This window comes from Panthera onca, chromosome B1 (genome assembly GCF_046562875.1).
Source record: "Panthera onca isolate mPanOnc1 chromosome B1, mPanOnc1 haplotype 2, whole genome shotgun sequence".
In the NCBI taxonomy this organism is placed as follows: domain Eukaryota; kingdom Metazoa; phylum Chordata; class Mammalia; order Carnivora; family Felidae; genus Panthera; species Panthera onca.
The window spans coordinates 77,513,655-77,540,181 of record NC_138342.1 but is presented as its reverse complement, the minus strand read 5'-3'; the positions used below and the strand labels follow the sequence as shown (position 1 = coordinate 77,540,181).

Below are 26,527 nucleotides of genomic sequence, written 5' to 3'. Positions count from 1 at the left end.
TATATTGCATATTTAATGTAGGACAATGGTATTGCATTAAAAAAAAAAAATTCTGAGAGCTTTAGAAGATGCCTGATAGAATAGAACTCCCAAAAGTCAGTATGTTTGTCTGTTTTGTATGTACCCCAAGCACCTAGAATAAGGCACTCAATAAGTATTTCTCAAATGAATTTCTGAGTGAATTCATGTTTCATTAGCCATGGCTGTTTCACAGCCATGTGTCTGTTTTAAGCAAAACCAAATACTTATTGAAAATAAGTATTAATCAGTGAACTCCTTCTAAATGCCAGTTTATGTTTTTCAGGTATCTTGAAATGCACAGCTTCTCAAGCCTTTCTTTTCACTTGTTGCCAAATTCTTTCCATTGTATTTTTGTAAGTATTAGAATGATATTTACAACTCTGATGTTTCCAACAACAATTTGTGAATTGCCATGAAAATAAATTGAATGAAATAATTGTTCATTTATGGTTATCCACAGTTGGACTATTTTGAAAGTTAAAAGGTAAAAACAAATCTTAGTAAGTGCCTTGTAGTAATACACTTGGTCCACTTGATAAAAAGTCGAGATTAGTGGGCCAAATATAAAAACAAAAAGTTTAGAAAAGGACTTAGCTTGTAGGGTCTGAATTTATTCTCATTCTATCTTTTCCTCCATTTCTAAGACATTTATGTAGCTTTGGTGATGGCTGATTATAGGTATCCATATGTGACACTATTTAGAAATAGTCTCCGAAGTTATCAATCCCATAACATTTGGAACCCTCACGTGTCAAGAGTTATATTTAATTTAAACCTAACATGACTTCGTTCTGATTCTTAAGGCAGAGTACAAAAGAGGCTAAGGACATGGCCTCTGGAACTCAGATCTCTGGGCTTGAAACTTATCGGTAGCTCTTGTTAGCTATATGGTCATGGAAATTCAGTGAGCATTTTTGTGCCCTATTTTCAACCTTCTAATGTCATTACTACATCTTTTGTAGGGTTTTGATAAGGACTAAATGACACATTAAAGTTTTTAACAGATCCTTTCAAATAGTAGACGCTGATGTTGGTTGTCCCTATTTCCCCCCTGGATCCACTATGTCTTTCACTGCCCTGCTTTGTGTCCTGGCACTCTGACCTTCGTGGTCATCCTTACTTAGGCTCTCTTGCCCTCTGACGCTGGTTAGATTTTCAACTGAAAACAATGAAGGGATGGAAACACAGGAGGAGTGAAATTGGGGTAACCTCTCTTCTCACTTCCTCACTGCCTGATTGTGGTTTGGCCGTGACTTTCTCCATTCTCTTGCCATGTGGAAGTTCTCTCCCATAGTTCCAGCTATTGCTAAATCTGTTAGTATTACTTCCTCCTCATGCCCCATCAGGGCAGTCAAGCAAGACTTGCTGTGCATCTAGGTCCTGGTGCTTCAACACTCTTGTTGATTCCTTTAACCCTATTTGCATCTTTTTTTTTTTTTTCCAATATATGAAATTTATTGTCAAATTGGTTTCCATACAACACCCAGTGCTCATCCCAAAAGGTGCCCTCCTCAATACCCATCACCCACCCTGCCCTCCCTCCCACCCCCCATCAACCCTCAGTTTGTTCTCAGTTTTTAACAGTCTCTTATGCTTTGGCTCTCTCCCACTCTAACCTCTTTTTTTTTTTTTTTCCTTCCCCTCCCCCATGGGTTTCTGTTAAGTTCTCAGGATCCACATAAGAGTGAAAACATATGGTATCTGTCTTTCTCTGTATGGCTTATTTCACTTAGCATCACACTCTCCAGTTCCATCCACGTTGCTACAAAGGGCCATATTTCGTTCTTTCTCATTGTCACATAGTACTCCATTGTGTATATAAACCACACTTTCTTTATCCCTTCATCAGTTGATGGACATTTAGGCTCTTTCCACAATTTGGCTATTGTTGAGAGTGCTGCTATAAACATTGGGGTACAAGTGCCCCTATGCATCAGTACTCCTGTATCCCTTGGGTAAATTCCTAGCAGTGCTATTACTGGGTCATAGGGTAGGTCTATTTTTAATTTTCTGAGGAACCTCCACACTGTTTTCCAGAGTGGCTGCACCAGTTTGCATTCCCACCAACAGTGCAAGAGGGTTCCCGTTTCTCCACATCCTCTCCAACATCTATAGTCTCCTGATCTGTTCATTTTGGCCACTCTGACTGGCGTGAGGTGATATCTGAGTGTGGTTTTGATTTGTATTTCCCTGATGAGGAGCGACGTTGAGCATCTTTTCATGTGTCTGTTGGCCATCCGGATGTCTTCTTTAGAGAAGTGTCTATGCATGTTTTCTGCCCATTTCTTCACTGGGTTATTTGTTTTTCGGGTGTGGAGTTTGGTGAGCTCTTTATAGATTTTGGATACTAGCCCTTTGTCTGATATGTCATTTGCAAATATCTTTTCCCATTCCGTTGGTTGCCTTTTAGTTTTGTTGGTTGTTTCCTTTGCTGTGCAGAAGCTTTTTATCTTCATAAGGTCCCAGTAATTCATTTTTGCTTTTAATTCCCTTGCCTTTGGGGATGTGTCGAGTAAGAGATTGCTACGGCTGAGGTCAGAGAGGTCTTTTCCTGCTTTCTCCTCTAGGGTTTTGATGGTTTCCTGTCTCACATTCAGGTCCTTTATCCATTTTGAGTTTATTTTTGTGAATGGTGTGAGAAAGTGGTCTAGTTTCAACCTTCTGCATGTTGCTGTCCAGTTCTCCCAGCACCTTTTGTTAAAGAGACTGTCTTTTTTCCATTGGATGTTCTTTCCTGCTTTGTCAAAGATGAGTTGGCCATACGTTTGTGGGTCTAGTTCTGGGGTTTCTATTCTATTCCATTGGTCTATGTGTCTGTTTTTGTGCCAATACCATGCTGTCTTGATGATGACAGCTTTGTAGTAGAGGCTAAATCTGGGATTGTGATGCCTCCTGCTTTGGTCTTCTTCTTCAAAACTACTTTGGCTATTCGGGGCCTTTTGTGGTTCCATATGAATTTTAGGATTGCTCGTTCTAGTTTTGAGAAGAATGCTAGTGCAATTTTGATTGGGATTGCATTGCATGTGTAGATAGCTTTGGGTAGTATTGACATTTTGACAATATTTATTCTTCCAATCCATGAGCAGGGAATGTCTTTCCATTTCTTTATATCTTCTTCAATTTCCTTCATAAGCTTTCTATAGTTTTCAGCATACAGATCTTTTACATCTTTGGTTAGATTTATTCCTAGGTATTTTATGCTTCTTGGTTCAATTGTGAATGGGATCAGTTTCTTTGTCTTTCTGTTGCTTCATTGTTAGTGTATAAGAATGCAACTGATTTCTGTACATTGATTTTGTATACTGCAACTTTGCTGAATTCATGTATCAGTTCTAGCAGACTTTTGGTGGAGTCTATCGGATTTTCCATGTATAATATCATGTCATCTGCAAAAAGCGAAAGCTTGACTTCATCTTGGCCAATTTTGATGCATTTGATCTCCTGTTGTTGTCTGATTGCTGATGCTAGAACTTCCAACACTATGTTAAACAACAGCGTTGAGAGTGGGCATCCCTGTCGTGTTCCTGATCTCAGGGAAAAAGCTCTCAGTTTTTCCCCATTGAGGATGATGTTAGCTGTGGGCTTCTCATAAATGGCTTTTATGATCTTTAAGTATGTTCCTTCTATCCCGACTTTCTCGAGGGTTTTTATTAAGAAAGGGTGCTGGATTTTGTCAAAGGCCTTTTCTGCATCGATTGACAGGATCATATGGTTCTTATCTTTTCTTTTATTAATGTGATATCACGTTGATTGATTTGCGAATGTTGAACCAGCCCTGCATCCCAGGAATGAATCCCACTTGATCATGGTGAATAATTCTTTTTATATGCTGTTGAATTCGATTTGCTAGTATCTTATTGAGAATTTTTGCATCCACATTCATCAGGGATATTGGCCTGTAGTTCTCTTTTTTTACTGGGTCTCTGTCTGGTTTAGGAATCAAAGTAATACTGGCTTCATAGAATCAGTCTGGAAGTTTTCCTTCCCTTTCTATTTCTTGGAATAGCTTGAGAAGGATAGGTATTATCTCTGCTTTAAATGTCTGGTAGAACTCCCCTGGGAAGCCATCTGGTCCTGGCCTCTTATTTGTTGGGAGATTTTTGATAACCGATTCAATTTCTTCGCTGGTTATGGGTCTGTTCAAGCTTTCTATTTCCTCCTGATTGAGTCTTGGAAGAGTGTGGGTGTTTAGGATTTGTCCATTTCTTCCAGGTTGTCCAATTTGTTGGCATATAATTTTTCATAGTATTCCCTGATAATTGTTTGTATCTCTGAGGGATTGGTTGTAATAATTCCATTTTCATTCATGATTTTATCTATTTGGGTCATCTCCCTTTTCTTTTTGAGAAGCCTGGCTAGAGGTTTGTCAATTTTGTTTATTTTTTCAAAAAACCAACTCTTGGTTTCGTTCATCTGCTCTACAGTTTATTTAGATTCTTTATTGTTTATTTCTGCTCTGATCTTTATTATTTCTCTTCTTCTGCTGGGTTTAGGCTGTCTTTGCTGTTCTGCTTCTATTTCCTTTAGGTGTGCTGTTAGATTTTGTATTTGGGATTTTTCTTGTTTCTTGAGATAGGCCTGGATTGCAATGTATTTTCCTCTCAGGACTGCCTTTGCTGCATCCCAAAGCGTTTGGATTGTTGTATTTTCATTTCCGTTTGTTTCCATATATTTTTTAATTTCTTCTCTAATTGCCTGGTTGACCCACTCATTCGTTAGTAGGGTGTTCTTTAACCTCCATGCTTTTGGAAGTTTTCCAGACTTTTTCCTGTGGTTGATTTCAAGCTTCATGGCATTGTGGTCTGAAAGTATGCATGGTATAATTTCAATTCTTGTAAACTTATGAAGGGCTGTTTTGTGACCCAGTATATGATCTATCTTGGAGAATGTTCCATGTGCACTCGAGAAGAAAGTATATTCCGTCGCTTTGGGATGCAGAGTTCTAAATATATCTGTCAAGTCCATCTGATCCAATGTGTCATTCAGGACCCTTGTTTCTTTATTGACCATGTGTCTAGATGATCTATCCATTTCTGTAAGTGGAGTGTTAAAGTCCCCTTCAATGACCACATTCTTATCAATAAGGTTGCTTATGTTTGTAAGTAATTGTTTTATATATTTGGGGGCCCTGTATTCGGCGCACAGACATTTATAATTGTTAGCTCTTCCTGATGGATAGACCCTGTGATTATTATATAATGCCCTTCTTCATCTCTTGTTACAGCCTTTAATTTAAAGTCTAGTTTGTCTGATAAAAGTGTGGCTACTCCAGCTTTCTTTTGGCTTCCAGTAGCATGATAAATAGTTCTCCATCCCCTCACTCTTAATCTAAAGGTGTCCTCAGATCTAAAATGAGTCTCTTGTAGACAGCAAATAGATGGGTCTTGTTTTTTTTATCTATTCTGATACCCTATGTCTTTTGGTTGGCGCATTTAGTCCATTTACATTCAGTGTTATTATAGAAAGATATGGGTTTAGAGTCACTGTGATGTCTGTATGTTTTACGCTTGTAGTGATGTCTCTGGTACTTTGTCTCACAGGATCCCCCTTAGGATCTCTTGTAGGGCTGGTTTAGTGGTGACGAATTCCTTCAGTTTTTGTTTGTTTGGGAAGACCTTTATCTCTCTTTCTATTCTAAATTACAGACTTGCTGGTTAAAGGATTCTCGGCTGCATATTTTTTCTGTTTAATACATTGAAGATATCATGCCAATCCTTTCTGGCCTGCCAAGTTTCAAAAGAGAGATCAGTCATGAGTCTTATAGGTCTCCCTGTATAAGTTAGGGCACGTTTATCCTTTGCTGCTTTCAGATTTTTCTCTTTATCCTTGTATTTTGACAGTTTCACTATGATATGTTGTGCAGATCAATTCAAGTTACGTCTGAAGGGAGTTCTCTGTGCCTCTTGGATTTCAATGCCTTTTTCCTTCCCCAGGTCAGGGAAGTTCTCAGCTATTATTTCTTCAAGTACACCTTCAGCACCTTTCCCTCTCTCTTCCTCCTCTGGGATACCAATTATGCGTAGATTATTTCTCTTTAGTGCATCACTTAGTTCTCTAATTTTCCCCTCATACTCCTGGATTTTTTTATCTCTCTTTTTCTCAGCTTCCTCTTTTTCTATAACTTTATCCTCTAGTTCACCTATTCTCTCCTCTGCCTCTTCAATCCCAGCCGTCGTTGTTTCCATTTTGTTTTGCATTTCGTTTAAAGCGTTTTTCAGCTCCTCCTGGCTGTTCCTGAGTCCCTTGATCTCTGTAGCAAGAGATTCTCTGCTGTCCTCTATACTGTTTTCAAGCCCAGTGATTAATTTTATGACTATTATTCTAAATTCACTTTCTGTTATATTGTTTAAATACTTTTTGATCAGTTCATTAGCTGTTTTTATTTCCTGGAGATTCTTCTGAGGGGAATTCTTCCGTTTCGTCATTTTGGATAGTCCCTGGAGTGGTGTGGACCTGCAGCTCACTTCCCCTGTGCTGTGGTGTATAACTTGCGTTGGTGGGCGGGGCCGCAGTCAGACCTGATGTCTGCCCCCAGCCCACTGCTGGGGCCACAGTCAGACTGGTGTGTGCCTTCTCTTCCCCTCTCCTAGGGGCAGGATTCACTGTGGGGTGATGTGGCCCGTCTGGGCTACTTGCACACTGGCAGGCTTGGGGAGCTGGGGATCTGGCGTATTAGCTGGGGTGGGTAGGCAAGGTGCAGGGGGCAGGAGGGGCAGGCTTAGCTCGCTTCTCCTTAGGTGATCCACTTCAGGAGGGGCTCTGTGGCAGCGGTAGGGAGTCAGACCCGCTGCTGGAGGGGTGGCTCCACAGAAGCACCAAGTTGGGTGTTTGCGCGGAGCAAGCAAGTTCCCTGGCAGGAACTGGTTCCCTTTGGGATTTTGGCTGGGGGATGGGCGAGGGAGATGGCGCTGGCGAGCGCCTTTGTTCCCCGCCAAACTGAGCTCTGTCATCCCAGGGCTCAGCAAGTCTCCCTCCCTTTGTCCTCCAGCCTTCCTGCTTTCCAAGCAGAGCTGTTAACTTATGAACTCCCAGATGCTAAGCAAGTCCCGCTTGCTGTCGGAACACACTCTGTCCAGCCCCTCCGCTTTTGCAAGCCAGACTCGGGGCTCTGCTTGGCTGGCGGGCCGCCCCTCAGCCCCGGCTCCCTTCCGCCAGTCTGTGGAGCGCGCACCACCTCTCCGCCCTTCCTACCCTCTTCCGAGGGCCTCTCATCTGCGCTTGGCTCTGGAGACTCCATTCTGCTAGTTTCTGGTGGTTTTCTGGGTTAGTTAGGCTGGTGTAGGTGGAATCTAAGTGATCAGCAGGATGCGCGGTGAGCCCAGCGTCCTCCTAAGCTGCCATCTTCCCTTGTTTTTCTCAACCCTATTTGCATCCTTGTTAATAATCTCTTTATTTGACTCTTTCCAATTAACCATTTGTATGTACCATTTATTTTCTAATGGGATCATACATGGTATGGTGCTGAATTATTTCATTTAAAATAAATATCAGAGCAAATCACAAGAGACTCTTAAATACAGAGAACAAACTGAGGGTTGATGTAGGTGGGGAAATGGGTGATGGGCATTGAGGAGGGCACTTGTCGGGATGAGCACTTGGTGGTGTATGTATGTGGGTGATGAATCACTGGATTCTACTCCTGAAGTCAAGGCTACACTGTATGTTAAATAACTTGAAAATAAGTAAATAAATAAAAAATAAGTTATCAGATTATTCCTTTTAAGTCCATGAACTATCATTAATAGTGATAAGAATGGGGGCTTCAAAATTTAGGTAAAGAAAATCAATTTTATTAACCTGTGTGTCATTATAGCAGAAATATCCTCAGCACTAAAGGAAGTATGTGTCAAACTGGGATCAGATTGCCGTTAGGATGCAATAAAACCTGAAAGACCTCCCCTCAAAAGCTTTACACAGGAATCCTTCCTCCTCCTTCTCCCTTGTTGAGAGCATTGAAAACAAGTACATGGAATACAAGAAAGTGGCATTTATATGGTCAAATCAAGTTTATTAAAAAACAAATCTAAGTTTCGGGATTTAGTCAAAATTTTGGATTTGCTGGGTGGGTTGAGGGGACAGTGATTCTTAGTGTTGGTGGTAGAAACCTGTGAGGCCATGTAAGTAAGAGCGGGACTGGAAGAGTGTTTGTAGGAAATAAATAAGAAAGTCATGGCTGGTTTCCACTCAAACAGGAATTATGGGAAGAAACAGTAAGCCTACCAAACTATTAAGTACAATGGCTGCATATTCTGGGAGAGTAACAAGTGCAAGGACCTTTTACATAACTGATAAATCCACATTTCCTCACAGAGGACCTGGGGAAACACTGTTTCCATATTTCCACTCACTAACCATATTTGGGATCTGTGCAGGGCTAATCTTACAGGTAACAGTGACCATTACTAGTCATGAAGGTGACTGGGACATGCACGCATTACCACTGTGTAAAGGAGTAATACCATTTCATGCACAAAATCGCAATCATTTTGTTCAGCCTGGAAATGAATTTAAAATAATTGGCCATATGAAGGTTTCCTATTAAACTCACTGTCATCTTACTCAGAGTTATGGATTTTTAACTCTCAAGTGAAGTAAAATCCTATAGATACCTCAATTCTCACACATATCACAGGAAGAGTAGACAAGGGTACAGTATAATGTTAAGAGGGAAGAAATTAAGAGGTCTAGAGTCAGTCAGACTTCTTGGAGTTGAATCCTAACTATCTCTGCTACTTACTATCAGTATATCCTCCACATTTTTTTCCAACCAACTCCTGTATGTCCCAGTTTCCTCTTCCTCATCCTTGGAATCAGAAAATTATCTATTTCTTTGAAATACTGTGAAGACTCAATAAAATAATACAGACAAAAAACTTCATAAAGTACCTGGCATATAGAAAGTACTTAATAATTCTTGGTTGTATTATTTTGTATATGCATCTCCCAACAAGATTCTATGTATATCTTGAGGTATGAATATACCTATAAGGTGAATATATATACCTATTACATAGGTATATGTATTATTCATTTTATATCCATTACCGAGTCTTTCGTATAGTAAAGTATTAAATTAATATTTGCTTAGTGACTAAATGAAGCTAGCTTGCTTTAGAAATATGAATCTCAAAGACAAAAACAAAGCATGCGTATTGTTTTTTATTGAAGTTGTCTCCTGAGATTTCATGTTAATAACTAGAGAGGACTATTAATAGTTCACTGCACTTTAAATGTCTTTTTTTTTTTTTTAGTATTAGCACATCAATGCATATGCATAACACAGCCTTGGGCACATACAGAAGCACCATTACCTTCAAGTGGTCAAGTATTCATAATTATTTGGTGAAGAAGCAAACATCTTATCAAAACAATAACTAGGAATAAATTATAGGTACCAAAAAGGGGGATAGACTACTCATTTGAATGTAGTCTTATAGAGAATATCACAGGTCTTTTTTTAAATAATGAAATTATGTGGAGTCTACTTAACTGTTATTAAACAATTTATAAGGGGCAGCCATTGCTGTTATAAACTTTGATACTCAGTTGGCATCAATTTGTCAAAAAGACTGTGTTTCTTCCATCTACTAATTCTATGATTTAGCCTACAGAAAAAAAAATTTTTTTCAAGTTTAAAAACAAGTAGGCTTTTCTGAAGAAAAAGTTCACAACTACGGACATTTTGAAATTTACTATAAAGTAGCATAAACCTAAACACATAGAAATAGCAAGGGAAAATTCATATCTTCCTGCTGTATGGCTATTTACACAGTATCCATTTGAGTATATTGCTGGTTAAAATATTTCTACCAACATGTAATTTTTTATGTATATTAGAAGAGAAAATAATATACAGAATAATGATAATAGTTATCATTTGATTTTCTGAGTGAATGTAATTGTAATAATTATTTTATATGTATAGTTCACAGAATTTACATGTAACACTCACAAAATCAATAGTTGGTAAGCTTCATAAAGACAGAATCACATCTATTTCTTCATTCATCAATGTCCCCAGTAATCAGCACTGAGCTTAAAAACAGTTGATTCTCAATAAATATTTATTAAACAACTGGATGATCTTTCTTTGAAGTAGGTTCTTCCTGGAAAAGCACTGTATTCTGCCAATGTTTTAGTATTACTAAATTACTGCATTTGGTCAACTCTACCCTAGTTTGGCATGATTACCCTCATTTGTGCATGCTTACAGTGAGAGAATGCCTGAGGGAGACCTTTACTTTACCATGTGTAGGAAACCGCAGAAGGATGGAAATTGGGCCTAAAGTGTCTGAGACAGTTACTGACGAAAGCACTGTAATTAAAAGTAAAGCCTGCAAAAATCTGACTCTGATCCATATAAATTGAAGGTTGGAAAATATGATTGTTGAAATATCTTAGAAAGCATAGTCAGGATTTGTTAAATGCTCTTTTAAGATGATGGCACGACTTAATAAAACATAGAAAAACAAAGCATACAGTAACTTCCAGAAGCCAAAACCACAAGGCTCCGATAAGACTTACCAGAACAGTCACCACACGGAGAACCACTCCACGCATGTTATTCTCCAGTTTCTTGTCAGTCAGTGACCCGTTCAGCCCTGTGACAGGATTCCAGCACCCAAGCTGAAAGATGAAATAGCCTGGTCACTTTCCTCACTGAAGAACAATCCAATCACCTTGGCAAAGATCTTTCAGAAAATCGTGTGATGTCTCTCAGAATAACTGGTACAGGAAGGGTCCTGAAGAGGTTTTTCTTTTTAATAGCAAATGAAGCAATCAGAAATTCCATTTCCTGCCTTTAAGTATCACTCTATGGCATATGACAGTATCCAATATGCTTTAGCAGACTCACTAAGGACATACGACTTAACAAGGAGTTATAAATACACCAATAACTCAATCCCAGTTATGCACTAATTGGAAAAATAATAGTGCATATAATTTTAGTATAATGTCTGTTCTAATAGATCAGTTATTGCACACGTTAGATTTTCTTATAATTTCAATGGTTTTAATTAGATATTACACTGCTTTTACTAGAAAAACTACAAGATTTTTAATACGGTTAGAAGGGTTACTGCTTTTAGTTGAGGGAAAAAGTCATGGATATAGCTTTGTTGTTTTCAAATATTCATAGTACATACAACAATATAATTTGCCTTTTTTGTCAGTGCTATCAATTTCCTGGGGATATTTTGGCAGCAGCCTTTCCCTTAAAGTCTTGCAATGATTCACTGCTCTTTACACTCCAAATACTGATTTAATTTTACATCCTCATGCAGTTCTTATCTCTTGTAACATCCAAATCTAAGGGCTACCATTTTTAAAATCACTGCCTCTAAATCACAAGGGGATAAAAATTGATGACTCTCAATTCTGAAATGAGAGAAAAAAAAGAGATGTTGTGACTTGAATTAGCAGATAACTCAGTGAGCAAAGCTGCAAAGAATGCTATTATACACATCTTGGGAAGAAATGCCATGCTATTAATTCTGATACCAGATCCACGAGCCTTCACTTTTGGGAACCTATCCATATTTGCATGCTTTAAAAATGTAACAGACCTGGGGCGCCTGGGTGGCGCAGTCGGTTAAGCGTCCGACTTCAGCCAGGTCACGATCTCGCGGTCCGTGAGTTCGAGCCCCGAGTCAGGCTCTGGGCTGATGGCTCGGAGCCTGGAGCCTGTTTCCGATTCTGTGTCTCCCTCTCTCTCTGCCCCTCCCCCGTTCATGCTCTGTCTCTCTCTGTCCCAAAAATAAATTAAAAACGTTGAAAAAAAAAAAGAATTTTAAAAAATGTAACAGACCTTCAGTCATATTTGGAGACTGTTTTGATTGACTGAATGGTTTATAGGGAGCCCTGGTTATTTCTGTGGCTTCCTCCTGAAAGCTGATTTATTTCCTCGTATTGCATTGTGTTTGTGGTTTCCAGAGTTGTTGACACACTGGCAAGTCTCCTTCACAAATCAAAGATTTAGGTGCTTCCTATTAAAACTCAAGTTTCTCTGTGAGTCCCCAAAAGGGCTTTAATTAAGAAACCTGAAATGTGCATAGATCTAAAGAGAAAGTATGTCACAATATAAACAAAAAGCCAGCTTTTCCTGTATTAAAATAATTTGGAAAAGGCTGCTAATTGTAGGTTTCAACTCTAAAAGCACATTAAATTCATACAATGGTATGCCATTCTTAGTTACCTAAAAAGTCTAATTAGAACTTAGATCCCATTAGCAAATCCAAATGTGTTGAATGTCTAATTATCAGAGATATTGTAGTCCTCTCGTCACATTTAAAACCTTATGAAATTTCTTTTGAGTTTTTGTTCTCTTCTGAGGTCAACCAGAGTCTATGCCCAATTACATTCCTTGATGTGCGCTTTTTCTAGTAACTTTTCAAGATTTTATTTTCTTAGATGAATTAGTATTGGCGGAAACAGTGATTTACAACCATAAATGGAGACCTAGCACACTGTCCACCTTCTACAATTCTATTACTTAATTCTAAGCTTAATGGATAGCTTTTAGGACATCATCTTGTTCAAGGTAAACATGTCTAAGCTGCCAAAGTAAATATAAGGATTTCTTTCTTTCTTTTTTTTTTTTTTTTTGTCTGCCTTGGTGAATTGACTGTCGGTTTGCCTGAATAAATGCCATCTATTAATGCAAACTTGATCATAGCATTTTGGTATATGGACTGGTCAAAATATTTACCACTGGAATAACAACAAAACTCGCTCAGCAGTTTGTTTTTAACAATGCTCTGGACAAATATTTAAAAATATATAATCTCCAGCTTCTTCTTAATTATGTCTTCCTTTAAACATAACTAAATATAGTCAATGGTTTAAAAGTTCTAAGGCACTGAAACATTTGGGTTTTTGAAATAACAATAAGAAAGCATTTGTCTTCAGACCTGGACAATAACTTAAACATTATTTATACACATATATGATGTGACCATATATGATGTTTTTCCTCACCCACAAAAAAATGTGGCCAAATTCTTTCTTCTTTCTCATATATATTACAACACATCATTGTCTCCTCTACCTGATGAAGGTCTTTCCCATCTCTATATTCTCTCTCTCTTTTCTTGCTATCTGACTCATATGTCCTTTGATCATAGCACTTGTAAAGTTATTCCTGTTCATCATAACAGCAGTCTGGATTTCAGGTTTGGTGACACTTTTTACTTAATTCAGTTCTTCCTTCATATGCATAAACTCTAACACTTAATGTTAGCTATTAGCTATGGACACCAAGAACTATGAGTTTCAGAGACTGAATTTTGAGATAGTGAAAGTTTAGAATACAAATTATCTGAAAACTAGAAATAAAATATATCTACTTATCACATATCAAAATGGAACACAACAAAAAATTATTTAGAAATTAAAATAATACTTATTTCTTATATTGAATAGAACTATTTCTTTTACATTTTTCAGAATACTTTCTAAGTGTTAGCCCTGATACTAAGCTTTTCATACATGATCTCATTTAAGCCTCAAAATAACTTTATGAAAAAAAAAAAACTTCATGAGAAGGTAGTGTTACAATTATTATTTTATAACAATAGAAAACAAGGCATAGACACTAAGGGCTCATCTCAAGTCACATAACTACTAAGAGATGAAACTAGGATTTAAACTAATACTGTTATTTATTTTTTAATATATATTTTTAAGTTTATTTATTTTGAGAGAGAGAAAGAGAGAGAAAGGAACAGGGAGAGAGAGCAGGAGACAGAGTGCAAGTGGCGGAGGGGCAGACAGATAGAGAGAGAGAATCCAAGCAGGCTCTGCACTGTCAGTGCATGGCGCCTCATGTAGGACTCAAACTCAAACCGTGAGATCACGATTGAAGTCGAAATCAAGAGTTAGATGCTTAACTGACTGAGCTACCCAGGTGCCCCTAAACTAGTGCTTTTAAAAGTCCAGATTCCAGTGCTTCAATTGCAGTGCTGTTTTATAGCTTATGAATTGTTTTCATAAATGTGATCTATTTGAGGTAGGTATAGAAAATATTATTCCTATTTTATAATAAAAAAAAAGAAAGCTCATACCAGTTAAGTAGCTGCCTCTCTATAACAGCTAGCGAATTCACATTTTGGCAATACAGTTTAAAAGGCAAATCATCACAATTACCACTTTTATTAAAGAAATATAATGTGTACATAGTGCATAGTATATACCAGTCCTCCAAGGTCTTTACTTAGATTGATTAATTTAGTTCTCAAAACAGCACCGTGAGAAAGGTAACATTATTATCTCCATTTTACAGAAGAGAAAACTGAGGATTGAGAGGCTGTGCTCCTTCCAGTGTGCTTTTATTCACTTAAGCCATCCAGAGGCGTTGAGTAGAATAAGGAAAGGAGTAGATAAATGAAACGGACAAGACAGTCTCAAAAATATTTCTGGAAATCTCTACTTTGTGTTACCAACATACTAAAGATAAGTGTGGGATGCATTTCATTTATCTTAAGGTCTGTTGATGCTTCTCCAAATGTATACTGAAGATAAACGAGGAAAGAAACAACAGCAACACACATAGAAAATGTTGATTATTCACATCTTTTTGAAGGAATTTTCAAATTTTAAGATTCTTTAATTTCTGTTCATATCCACTCATCTCCCTGAGGTTCCCTTCAAGCTATTCTGTTTGATTGTAATAGCTCTGTCCAATAATAAGCAATACAAATGAGTGAAGTTCACACAAATTCAAACTGAATTTGTATCTACAATGGGTCATATTCCTTGCAGCATAGTAAGATTGACTGGCATAGTGTTTGATTAAAAAGAAAAAAAGAAAAAAATAGAAGAATTCCATTTAAATTCAAGCGTGAGGCTTGTCTAAGAACTTCTGTGGCTTCATTGTTTGAAATTCTATTAACTTGGCTTTTCTGGATATGTGGAGAAGGTTGCTTGTGCTTGGCTGTGTTTTTTGTTTTTGTTTCTTTTCCTTCTTCTTCTTCTTTTTTTTATAACAATGAGTCCAGGGACTAATATAGATAATGCACACAAAATCTTATAATACTATCTATTCAGCTGAGCACTTTCTAAGTAAAAAATAATAAAAGTGGCCCCTGCAGCACATGAGATTTACAGAAAGTCATACTGCTGATGGCAAAACAAGATTCACTGTCTCCCATGGTCTGGCAGTCTAGAGAAAATTTAGAAGGGATTAAAAAATAAGGACCAATTCAATTTCCTTTCAATTACGGTATATTGATTTCCTATAGTATTTTTTGGTTATTGCTTAAAATCACTTTAAAACCTTAAAAATGCTTAATGCTTTAATTATTTCCTTCACTGGAGTTTTAGCAATAATAATTTTGTAGCTCTCTGTTAAAATCAAGGTAGTATCTTGTGTTCAACAAAATGGTTGCTGTATTTGCATGGGAACAGTAATACGTTTCTAACATCATGTGTTATGTCATTAGCAAATGGCCAAGTTTTAGATATTTACTCTTTTCCTTCAATATGTCCTCTTTTCATTTGTCCATGGGCTTTAAAGGATGACGTTTGACTTGGTTTTGCATCACTATTTTTCAGGCGGTGTTATAATGTCAAAAAGAGCTGAACTGTTCAACTTTAATTTTACGCTTAATAGTTATAGGCTTTAATAACAGGAGTCAAGAGAGCTCTTAATTGAATGCCAAATGGATTCTCTACATTTAGTAGCTTGTATTCATATGGAACAAACGAAGCCTGGCCATAGTACCAAAGCTCCAGCTGCAGGATACAAAATACCCACTGTACCGCAGGCTGTGTGCTGCCAGCCACTACATTTCCTTTATTTGCTTTCTCAGCCTTCAGAGGAAAGAAGAGGAAGAATGAGGCATAGGCAAAGTAGCTGAGAGCTAACCATGTAGATATGCACAGCATTTATTTGGTCGATATTACTTCTGTAATGGGATAGAGTGTGTAAAAAAATACATACGGCAGGTTGACTCAGATGCATGTTTCATAATGGTAAATGGGAATGTTTTTTCTTTGATATATACAGGAATGTAGTGTGTCAGTAATCCCTCCAATAATATTTGTGTGTGTGTGTGTGTGTGTGTGTGTGTGTGTGTGTGTGTGTGTGTGTGATATTTCCACCTGTAAAACAGGTTAAGTTTGCAGGACTTGCCCCTTGGGGATGATTATTTCCTCCTAAGATTCTGTTCCTACAGCTTGGTCATTACCATGAAGTAGTAGACCTTCTTTAGATTACATGAAATAGCCTTAGCACTTGAGTTTCCTTCAGGAGAAAATGTCTTTGAAAAAAAAAATCACCTGACTCAACTGCTTACATTTCCCTGTATTGATGCCGAAAACAAAATTTCTATACTATGTGCAATAAGATGAATTTAGCTGATTTCCGCAAAATAGCAATTTGAGAAGATACACACACACACACACACACACACACACACACACACACGAAAAAATAGCTCAAAGATGTTTTATGCAGCCATAATAACCACTCTTCAGTTATCAACTGGCATTTGACTGATTTAATAATACTCTACAATTATAAGTTTCCCTTTTTTATCATTCTTCTTGGTCTAAAATTATTATTATACTATATTTAGAGGCAGTAGATCATAGACACTAAGATCAGAAACTCTGGAACCAGACTGCTTAGGTTCAGGCACCTACTCTGATACCTGCTGGGCATGTGCTGTTGGGCCCCAGTTTTCTCACCTCTCAAACGGGAATAATAAAAGTGGCTTCTTCATAGGGTTAGTGAGACTATTAACTGACTTAATATATGTTAAATATTTAGAAGCATTCCTGGCACATGAAGACTAATGCAATGTTTATTATTATCATTCCTATATAATCAGCACTGTTGTTCCTGGTTCAGCATCATCATTTGGAGTCACTTACTGGTTTCAGTGAGGGAGCATGCCTCTAAAGTTGTGGTTCTCAACTCTGGCTGCATATTAGAATCACCTGAAAGATTTTAAAACTTCTGATGTATCAGCTCAAACTCAGAACAATTAAGTCCAAATCTCCAGGGATGGGATCCAGGCATCAGTATTATTTATGGCTTTCCAGGCAATTTCAACCTATAGCCAAGATTGAGAAGCACTGCTCTAAAACTTGCTTTAAACACCCATGCAATCTCATAGAATGGCTACTTAACCTTATTGGTTGAAGGCATCACTTTTACCGGCTTCTTTTGCAAAAGCTAGCTAGGGACACTTTCTCGAATAAACAGGCAATTTTATTTTTCTTGTTTGAAATAAGATAGGAGGCTATAAACTCTGTGAAGCCAGAATAATGCCTACCTTGTCTATTCTTGCACCCATGGCCCTTATCACTGTATTGGTACTTGGTAGGTCCTAATAAACAACTGATAAATTAATTCATTCAATAAAATCTCTGCTGTCCTCTTCTTCCTTCTCTTCTTCTCCACCTCCTCCTTCTTCGTCTCCTTCTCCCTCCCCTCCTGTCCTCCTAATCCCTCTTCTTCTTCCTCCTCCCCTTCCCCCTTTTCCTCCTCCTCTGCCTCCTCCTTCTACTCCTTCTTTTTTGCCTCTCCAGTTCAAATTGAATGAAAAAACAAAACATCCTCTGTCTGAGATAGTGTCCTGCTATCATATTGTACCCTTGCCAATTTTTGTGATTCTTCAGGGGTGATTCCCCTCACTCATATTCTATTAGCTTTCCTTTTCTTTCTGGTCAGAATTTTTTTTTTTCTGGGGTGCCCTCGGTGGCTCAGTTGGTTAAGTGTTGACTTTGGCTCAGGTCGTGATCTTACGGTTTGTGTGTTGAAGCCCTGCATCGGACTCTGTGCTGACAGCTCAGAGCCTAGAGCCTGGAGCCTATTTCAGATTCTATGCCTCCCTGTCTCTGTGCTCCTCCCCCACTCACACTGTTTCTTGCTTTCTCCCCCCAAAATAAATAAGCATTAAAAAAATTCTTAAAAAAAGAATTTTTTTTCTAATAATATTTTAGCATTTAGTGGTTACAACCTGATAAAAGTTGCTGGATTATCTTCTCTTTCATTCTTTTCTATCTTGAGATGTTTTAAAGGGGGACTCTTAATTTTAAAACTACATTAGAATTCTCTGTCTTTCTTATCTTGTCCATTAAATAATTAACCACTTAAGGACAGGAGCACCACCTTAATTACCTTTGTGTGCCCAGTGCCTATCACGGTGTTTTTCACAAGTAAAATAATTAGGTTTTGAAATTACCAGGTTAATGCACACTCACAAAGTTTAATGTAAACATTGCTATTGAACTGTAGATCTTTGTTCCCAATCTAAAATCTCAAGTTTAGACTTCTCTTTATATTCTACTATCTCTTCGATGTTTCTGCTTAGATATCTCAAAGGCACTTCAAATATCTAAAAGATTAAACTCATAATCTACCCCCTACCATCATTCTTCCAATAGCCAGAAATTGACAAATTTGTTTTACAAGCATGCATATCTAATCCATTGCCATCTGCTAATTTCACCTCCAAAAACAAACGCTCAAATCCATTTAACTCCATCTCCTTGCCACCACCCTAGTCCAGGCTAACTTCACTGCTTCTTTTTTACCATCTTCACTCTACATTGCAACATAAATATAAATTTAGATATGATGCCTTCTGCTTAAAATCTTTCCAAAGTTTTCCATTGTTATCAAGAGAAAGACCAAACTTCTAATGTGGCCAGCCAAGACCTGTGTGATTTGTCACTTTACATTTACTATTTCATGCCACATCATATTCTCTCTGTTTTTGAACTCCAACCATACTAGTCTTCCTTCAGTTTCTTGAGCTAGACATCAACCTCCTGCCTTAAGGATTTAAACGTTGTTTCTGAAACACTGAAGTAGATCAGAACTACTTGGGAGTTAAAAACGAAAACAAATAAAAACAATGCCAAATTATATGCCATGCCAATTAAATCAGAATTTCTGGGCATGAGATACAGGCATTGGTATCTGTTAGTTTCCAAGATGATTCTAAAGTACAGCCAAATTTGTGAACCAATGGTTTTGAATATACAGTTTTCCTTAATGGGAAGAATACTAGATACATGCCATTCTTCAAAGAATTCCTGAATTCACTCTTACTCATCTTTTGGATCTCAATGTAAACACCTATAGGTTAGTATCAACCTTCCCTGACTACCTGTTTCCACCCCCTAGGTTAGCTCATGTCCCTCCAGGATGGGATCATGTTCCTCTCTTTTATACATTAACATTTATCACACCAGTTATCTGTGAGTTTCCATGAAATCAGGAAAAATTACTGTATTTGTCTCCTCACCACCTTCTTAAATACATATTTCTCGGCCCAAAGTAGGACTTCCATGTTTATTGAATAATGAACAAATTTAGATGATTTTTAAAGAGGAAACTTAACATATCTTGCAGGGATTGTTGACTATTTCTTAAACAGTGCCTTAAATGGGGATCTCGATATATAGCCACGATGCTTTGCTGCCTGCTACTGAATTTTGTTTGTTTGTTTTTGGAAATGTAGACTTGCAAATCTCATTCTTCCTGGGTGCAGAGAGGATAAGCTCTACGTAATAGAGATAGAGGAATGCTTTTCAGAAGCCTTCAGTATGAGGAATGATGGCATTACCTAACCTGGTAGAGAATAAAATAAGTCATCATACTAGTCCTACCATTTGAACAGTTATATAACAACAACAACTAGAGCAACAATAAGAGTAAAACATAACCTATGATGGGGGCTTCTTATATTCTAAGACTCATTTTAAGACGTATACCTATACTATCTCATGAAAAGAAGAACCACAAAATACCCATGAAATATACACTGTTGAAACTTGAGGGGATAAAACATTACCTAGTGGGGAGGGGAAAGCCCTCTCAACAATGCAAAATCCTCTTGAAGAGTACGGCTCCTGGCCAAAAATGTATGAATGATTTTTTAGGCCTGACTGCAGGCAATTAAGGTGGCTTTACTTGACAGGCCTATTGAAGGGAGTTGCAGTCACGAACTCAGGTCCCTTTGGCTGGCCATATTTTTAGGCAGTATCTGCTGGGTTGGCCCAGGAACCTCCATTCAGAGGCCTCTCTATCTGGGCCTTGGCCTGAGGCCTTCCCCAGGAGTCTCTGCTGAGATCATCCCAGTTTAGGGAGGGGGTAGTAGCCCTGAAGACATATTTATATTCTAACTTAATACCCAGTACTTTTCCATTCCTAGCCCTTCCTTTCTTCCTTTCCCTCCTCCTCACCCCTGCACTAGACCATAAGCCTGCAGGAGCCTCAGGGTCCCCTCCAGCAGTGAGACAATACCCCCCCCCCCACCCCCCTGTGTGTTGATACATCTGACTCTCATGTTGTCATTCTGTATGAAAATAGAGGACCCTGGAAGAGCCAGGACTTTCTTTCCAGACTTGCTTTTCCTATGGCAGTAAGTGAATAAAGGCTAAATTGACTTTCATTTTGGCTTGTTGTCTCAATTGACTAGTCCCATACCAGGCAGCTCAGCTCTCCCCAGCTCAGCCCTTGACATTTACTTTATAATGACAGTTCACATTTACTGAAGACTTTCTATGAGGCAGGCATTGTACCAAAGCCCTGGATATTATTTGATTTACTTTTTTGCTATAATCCTATTAAGCGGATACTATTAATGATCCTAATTTTAACACATGAGGAAATTGAGGATTAGAGAGATTATTGACCTGTTCCAAGTTACTCGGCTTGAAAGTGAAATCATCAGGATTTGAACCCAGGCAGTTTAGCACCAGAAACCACTAGGTGATTCTGACCTCAATAAGATTCGTTTTCAGAGAAGAATAAAGCAAGGGACACATAGACAGTCCTAACGGTGTTTGAGCGCTCATTTCCTAAGTGTAGCTGCATTTGTGTTTTGGGTTCTTGAAAAACTAAAATTTATTTGCATAACTCCCCTCCATTTTTTTTTTTTTTTTTTTTTTTTTTTTTGCTTCAGCTATTCAAGTGGGTTTCTGTCATGTGGAACTAAAAGATTTATTGCTAATTACATAGAAGTTGTGTTAGGTTTTGTGAATGCATTCTATAACTACGTCAATGTAGGAAAAGGAAGATATTTTTAAAGGAGTGGGCAAAAAGTAAAGAACATGGGCCTGGGTGTTTGAAGGCCTAGCTTTTATTTCAAGTAAGGGATTAATGCAAATAAATTCTAAACTCTTTTCTCACAACTCACAGCTTTTTAGTGATTAGTTCTATTTGTGGGTAGTTTCTTATAATATGAGCAAAGCAACGTCAAATATATATAAAGCCAACAAGGATTACTGGAATCACTTATATTGCTCTATTAAACTGCATGTTCCACAAAGGCAGTGATTTTTGCCTGATTTATTTACTGATGGACACCCAGCACCTATACAAGTCACAAATAATAAATATTTGTTGAATGAATGAATGGGTCTTATTTTTCTCAAAGAGTAAACCAAATCTCAGTTGCCTAGAGGACTTGGTGGCATGTGGGTTTTATCTCAAGGTAAGAAACAGATCAGTGAATTCTCATAAAATCCTATCTGGCTTTGTGATTCTACAATTGTTTCCAGGAATGACTAGATTCATACCAAGAGTCATTCCTGTGATGAATGAGAGAGGATTACTCATTCAAATTTTCCAAATAACTTTCACCAGGAGCAGTACAATCAGCCATTGTAATCAGCTGATGTGATCCTAACACTGACATGACACTATTGTCTAGGTCACTGTGTAATCCTTCCTTTCTGGCTCCCTCTTTATCAGATGCCTGTGCTTACACTCACCATGAGGATGGAGTACTGGTGTTTCGTGGATAACTTTGAATCATCAAATGATTGACTATGCCTCTGAGCGTTCTTACCAGCTTTGAAAATAATTTTTATTTCATTGCAAAATATTGCAAACATTCATGCAATGGAGACTCCCATAAATCAGGCATGTTTAGAAAGGCTGGCACATTTCAAAAAAGAGTTCTTTGTGGATTTACATGTTTTTCTAATTACTTTTCAAATTAATAATCCTAAATACTTTCCCCATATATACTTCCACTGGTAATTATTAATAACTATAATCACACACACATGATAAGCATGAGAAAGGGCAGGGGTTAGGACTAACTGATCACAATAGCCTGCAAGAGACTTAGCAACAAATCATCTAGTGGACATTGATGCAGTAATGTGCATAGTGTAAATACATCATTTTCCCATCACTCAACATTTATAGTCAAGAAGATATTTATTAAATACCTGCTGTGCTAGTGTTACAGGATGCAAAGATGCATAGAACATCTTCTTACCTTCAAGGATTTATCTTTTTGAAATGACAAAGCAGAAAAACTTTAAAAAGAAAAAAAATACAACAAATTCCACTAGGCAGTATATTACTAATTTCTAAAAGACTGGCATAAATAATAAGTATTCAATATTTAAAGAAGGGAGATATCCATGAGAAAGGATCAAATCTCATCAAAGAACATGATTTAAAAAAGCAGACCATTGTGTAGCAGTTTGCCTACAAGACGGCCACAGATAATTCCTCTGTACCTGTGCATATGTACCAATCTTGCATCAAGAGGTAGAGTCCATTCCCTCTTGTTGAATCAGAGTTAGCTCTGTGACTTGCTTTTACCAACAGAATTAGGCGGAGGGGATGATATATGATTTCTGGGTGTGGGTCTTAAGAGATCTTGTAGCTTTTGTTTTCTCATTTTTGGAAGCCAACAATCAAGTAAAAAAAGGGTAGGCTACAAAACTGAATAATGAGAGACTATGCAGAAGGTAAAAGGGGTCACATAAAAGAAGCCTATAGGACCTCGGCCAACAGCCAGCACCAATGCCCCAGATATGTGTGTGATACCATCTTGAATCTTTGGATTCTGACTGAGCTATCCCCGTCAACACCATGTGGAGCAGAGGTGATCTATCCCTATAAAGTCCTGCCTGAACAGGAGGCCTACTGAACCCTTAAAAATAAAAGTTTTTGTTTTAAGCCAGTAAGTTTTAAGGTGCTTTGTTATGCAGTAATAAATTATTGAAACACATGGTTTAGGGTCAATGATCACCTTTGCTTCTGAAACTGGATGGACACCCAGAGCTTTTAGAAGGCGGCAGAAGTTGTACATATGTAAAGAATAGTCTTTCATTTTCCCTATACTTTCTTTTTTATCTTAAATCTTTAAAAAAAAAAAGTGTCTTTACTGTAATTCAGGTAGGCATTTCTCTATGCACTTTCATCTCAGTAGTAACTGATTGAAACACTTTAGAATTATCTCTATTTTAGAAAATATGGCCAAATAGATCATAATTTGTTTTCTATGGCTGCTATAACAACCACAATCTCAGCATATGAAAACAACAGAAATTTGTTTTCTCACAGTTCCAGAAGACAGATCTGAAATCAAAGCATTGGCAGGGTCACACCCTCTTGAAAAGCTCTAGGGCAGAATCTTTTTTCACTTCTTCCAGCTTTTTGTGGCTCCAGGCATTCCTTGGTTTGTGGTTCTTTAACTCCGAGCTCAGCCTCTATCTTCCGATGGCCATCTCCCCTTCTCTCTATCAAATCTCTCTCTACCTTCCTCTCATAAGAATATTTATCATTGGATTTATGGCCAACCTGGATAATCTGTGATGTCTTCATCTCAAAATCCTTATCTTAATTATATCTGCAAAGACTTTTTTTTTTTTTTTTTTTTTCAAATAAGGTCACATTCACAGGTTCCAGGAGCTAGTTTGTGGGTATACTAGTTTTTGTTTTGTTTTGCTTTGCTTTGTTTTGTTTCGTTTTGGTGGGGGAAAGAATTCGATTCACTAAAGATCACAGTTCATAAATTCTCATTCTAGTATCAAACTTTTTATCAAGACTTTTAGTTAAAGCAATCCTTTTGGGAAGAAGTAGTTTTACAAGTTCCATATCCACCGGAGACAATTGATTTTTCTGCATATATTGATTAACTTAAGTTTCCTCAAATTAGAATTGAAAAAAGCATTTGCCAAACAGTGAAGAGTCTGCTCTTGCTACACCGCTCAGTTTAATCTTCTGTGGTACTTATTATCTGAGGCATTATTCTAGGTTTGAGTCACTAACTTCCTTACTTCCCCCAGTAGAATTCTGAGCTACATGATGGCTGAAAGCATCTTTTTTATTCATTATAATACTGCTAGCACTTTTGTATCACTAGCATATAGTAGATAAGCAATAATTGGTTTTGACCTAAGATATCTTTTTATTTTTAATTTTTTTTAATTCTCAATAAATTGTCCTTGGTTTAATGGATGTATGAGTGAGCTTATATTATCCTTTAGATATATCTGGATGCATTTCAAATATACCTTTTTATTTGCTAGGTAAAATCCAATGTATGTATGGCTTTCTAAATCCAACTGTAGAAATTGAGGCTATGTGTGATTATCTATAGTCAGACATAGACATTAAAATCATAATGAGTAAAAGTGCACCCACTTCAAATATTTTCAAATAATTTCCAAATATGATCTGTATTTTATCAATATTTGAATTTAGTCAACATTTTTGTTGGCCCTTAATTTAATTATTTTATATTTAAATATATAATTTGTCTTATTTATAATTGCAAGTAAAAAGAATAAATTTTTAGTGAAAGTTGGTCATTTGTTAAATCTAATAAAATCTTACTATGAACACATAATATTTTCCACAGATGTGCTTATCACATCTACTATGTAAAGCGTATGGATTTCTTAAGATATCTTTTCTTAATGTAGAGAATCAATAGCCAGGTATCATTCTTGTCTTGCCAATAATAATCCAGATCACTGGTAACTGAAAATGAAATCATTAACTAATCTTGGCCTTCTATATATAGTAGGAATTATTCAGTGGGTAACAAAGAAAGTCTCTTACAGGAATGTTTTGTCCAACTGAAGATATAATTTTCACCTGGGAACTTACTCAAGAAGTTATCCCCCCAGAAAACAAAAACAAAAACAACAACAACAAAAACAAATGGTAGCCTTTCTCCAAAGTCACATCAGAATAGAGCACCAGATGCACAAAGCCTTCAAGCCAAAGAATAAAGAAACAAATTCAAAATAGATACTTGAGCAGTATCAGAAAATTAAAATAAAAACTTAGAATATAGACAAAACTTGAGACCATTCTCTTAGCTATACCTTTCTGAGAAGTATCTCCAGTTCTTTAATAAAAATCCATGTAAAAATCAATACCAGAATCCCATCATATATGTTTATGAATTTTGTAAGCCACATAATAAAATAGATGGGGTTTTATTATACTTGTGGCTTAACATCAATGATTCCCTTTACTAAATTAATAAAATTCAGTTATAACTTATAACAATTATGAATCTTTAGTAGAGAAACAGGTAAGAAACTTCCCTTACACAATACAGCTTTAACAAGGTTTATTTCTTAAGAATATTAACTCAATCACTATACCAGACCTTTCTGTAAAATCCTCTGCTACCAATGGAGATGTCAGATGCTTTTCTTTATGTGAATCCATTTTGAAAATTTATTAAAATCTAAATTCAATTTCAAGGAGAATTACTTGGTTATAGTAAAAATTACTCTATGGTTTTGAGCAAATTAAATTATTTTCAAAATACAAATATATAGAAAATGTTCAGATTTAAAATTTTGTTCAAGATATGAATTTTTCAAGAAAAAATATTTATAGCAGTCATTGTATCTACCATTTATGGAGGGCTTACTGTGTTGAGTATTTACATTTATTATTTCATTTAATCTTGATCACCAAGTGTGATGTATAAACTATTAAGTTCATTTAATAAGTTCAGTCTTACAAAATTACTGACATTTACATTTTTGACCTGAAAATTGAAATTACCTATTTGTAATATGTAATGGGAAAATATAGTACAATTTTGTCTTAGAGTCTATTCTTTTTCATTTAATACACAAGCAATCAGAAGATGATCTTTTTTTTCCAAAATGCTTTTTAAAAGCAAGGTTATTATAAAAAGTAAAATAGAACTGTAGATTTTGAGATTTATTTTGTTTCTGGCAAAGCTGCTTTCCCATCCAGAGGGAAAAAACTCTTGAAACACTTCAAACATCATCTCAATTCTCAAAAGTGTTATTCCAATATTTTATGCAGTCTAACTAACAGCTGGATTGAACATATTCTGAAATATATTTGGGACAGGAGGGCATAAAGTGACAAGCACTATTTTGTGAAGTCTAAATTTATTGAACTGAACAGTATCAGAGAAACACCTGGACAGGTTAGCACGGGTGACTAGGATATTGTGCTAATGAGGGTGCATCAAAGCTTAATACTCATATAAAGTAGAAAAGTAGTTTGGAGGGCAGAAACACTTTCCTTCCACCAGAACTTGCTCTGCTAACCTCAGTCAGCACTCCCATGCATATAATTAACCTCACAAGGAAAACTCCAGAGATGTAAACTGACTCATCAGAACTCATCATTACCACAGAAAAACAACTAAAATATGTGCCAATTACCAACCTTGTGAGCATTTATGAAATTCAAAACTCCAATATAAGCCTTTTCAACTTTTATTATGGAAAATTTTAA

At 36.9% G+C, this 26,527-nt stretch overlaps 1 protein-coding gene across 3 annotated transcripts in view; it reads right to left on the bottom strand.

Moving 5' to 3' along the window:
• The window catches only part of GRID2 (glutamate ionotropic receptor delta type subunit 2), a 1,486,895-nt gene that overhangs the window by 402,246 nt on the left and 1,058,122 nt on the right, over positions 1 to 26,527 (bottom strand). For all 3 annotated transcript variants that reach the window (XM_078445882.2, XM_078445880.2, XM_078445881.1), the window contains exon 9: positions 10,546 to 10,647. In XM_078445882.2, the coding sequence (XP_078302008.1) occupies positions 10,546 to 10,647 (102 nt within the window). The remainder of the gene's footprint in view (positions 1 to 10,545; positions 10,648 to 26,527) is intronic.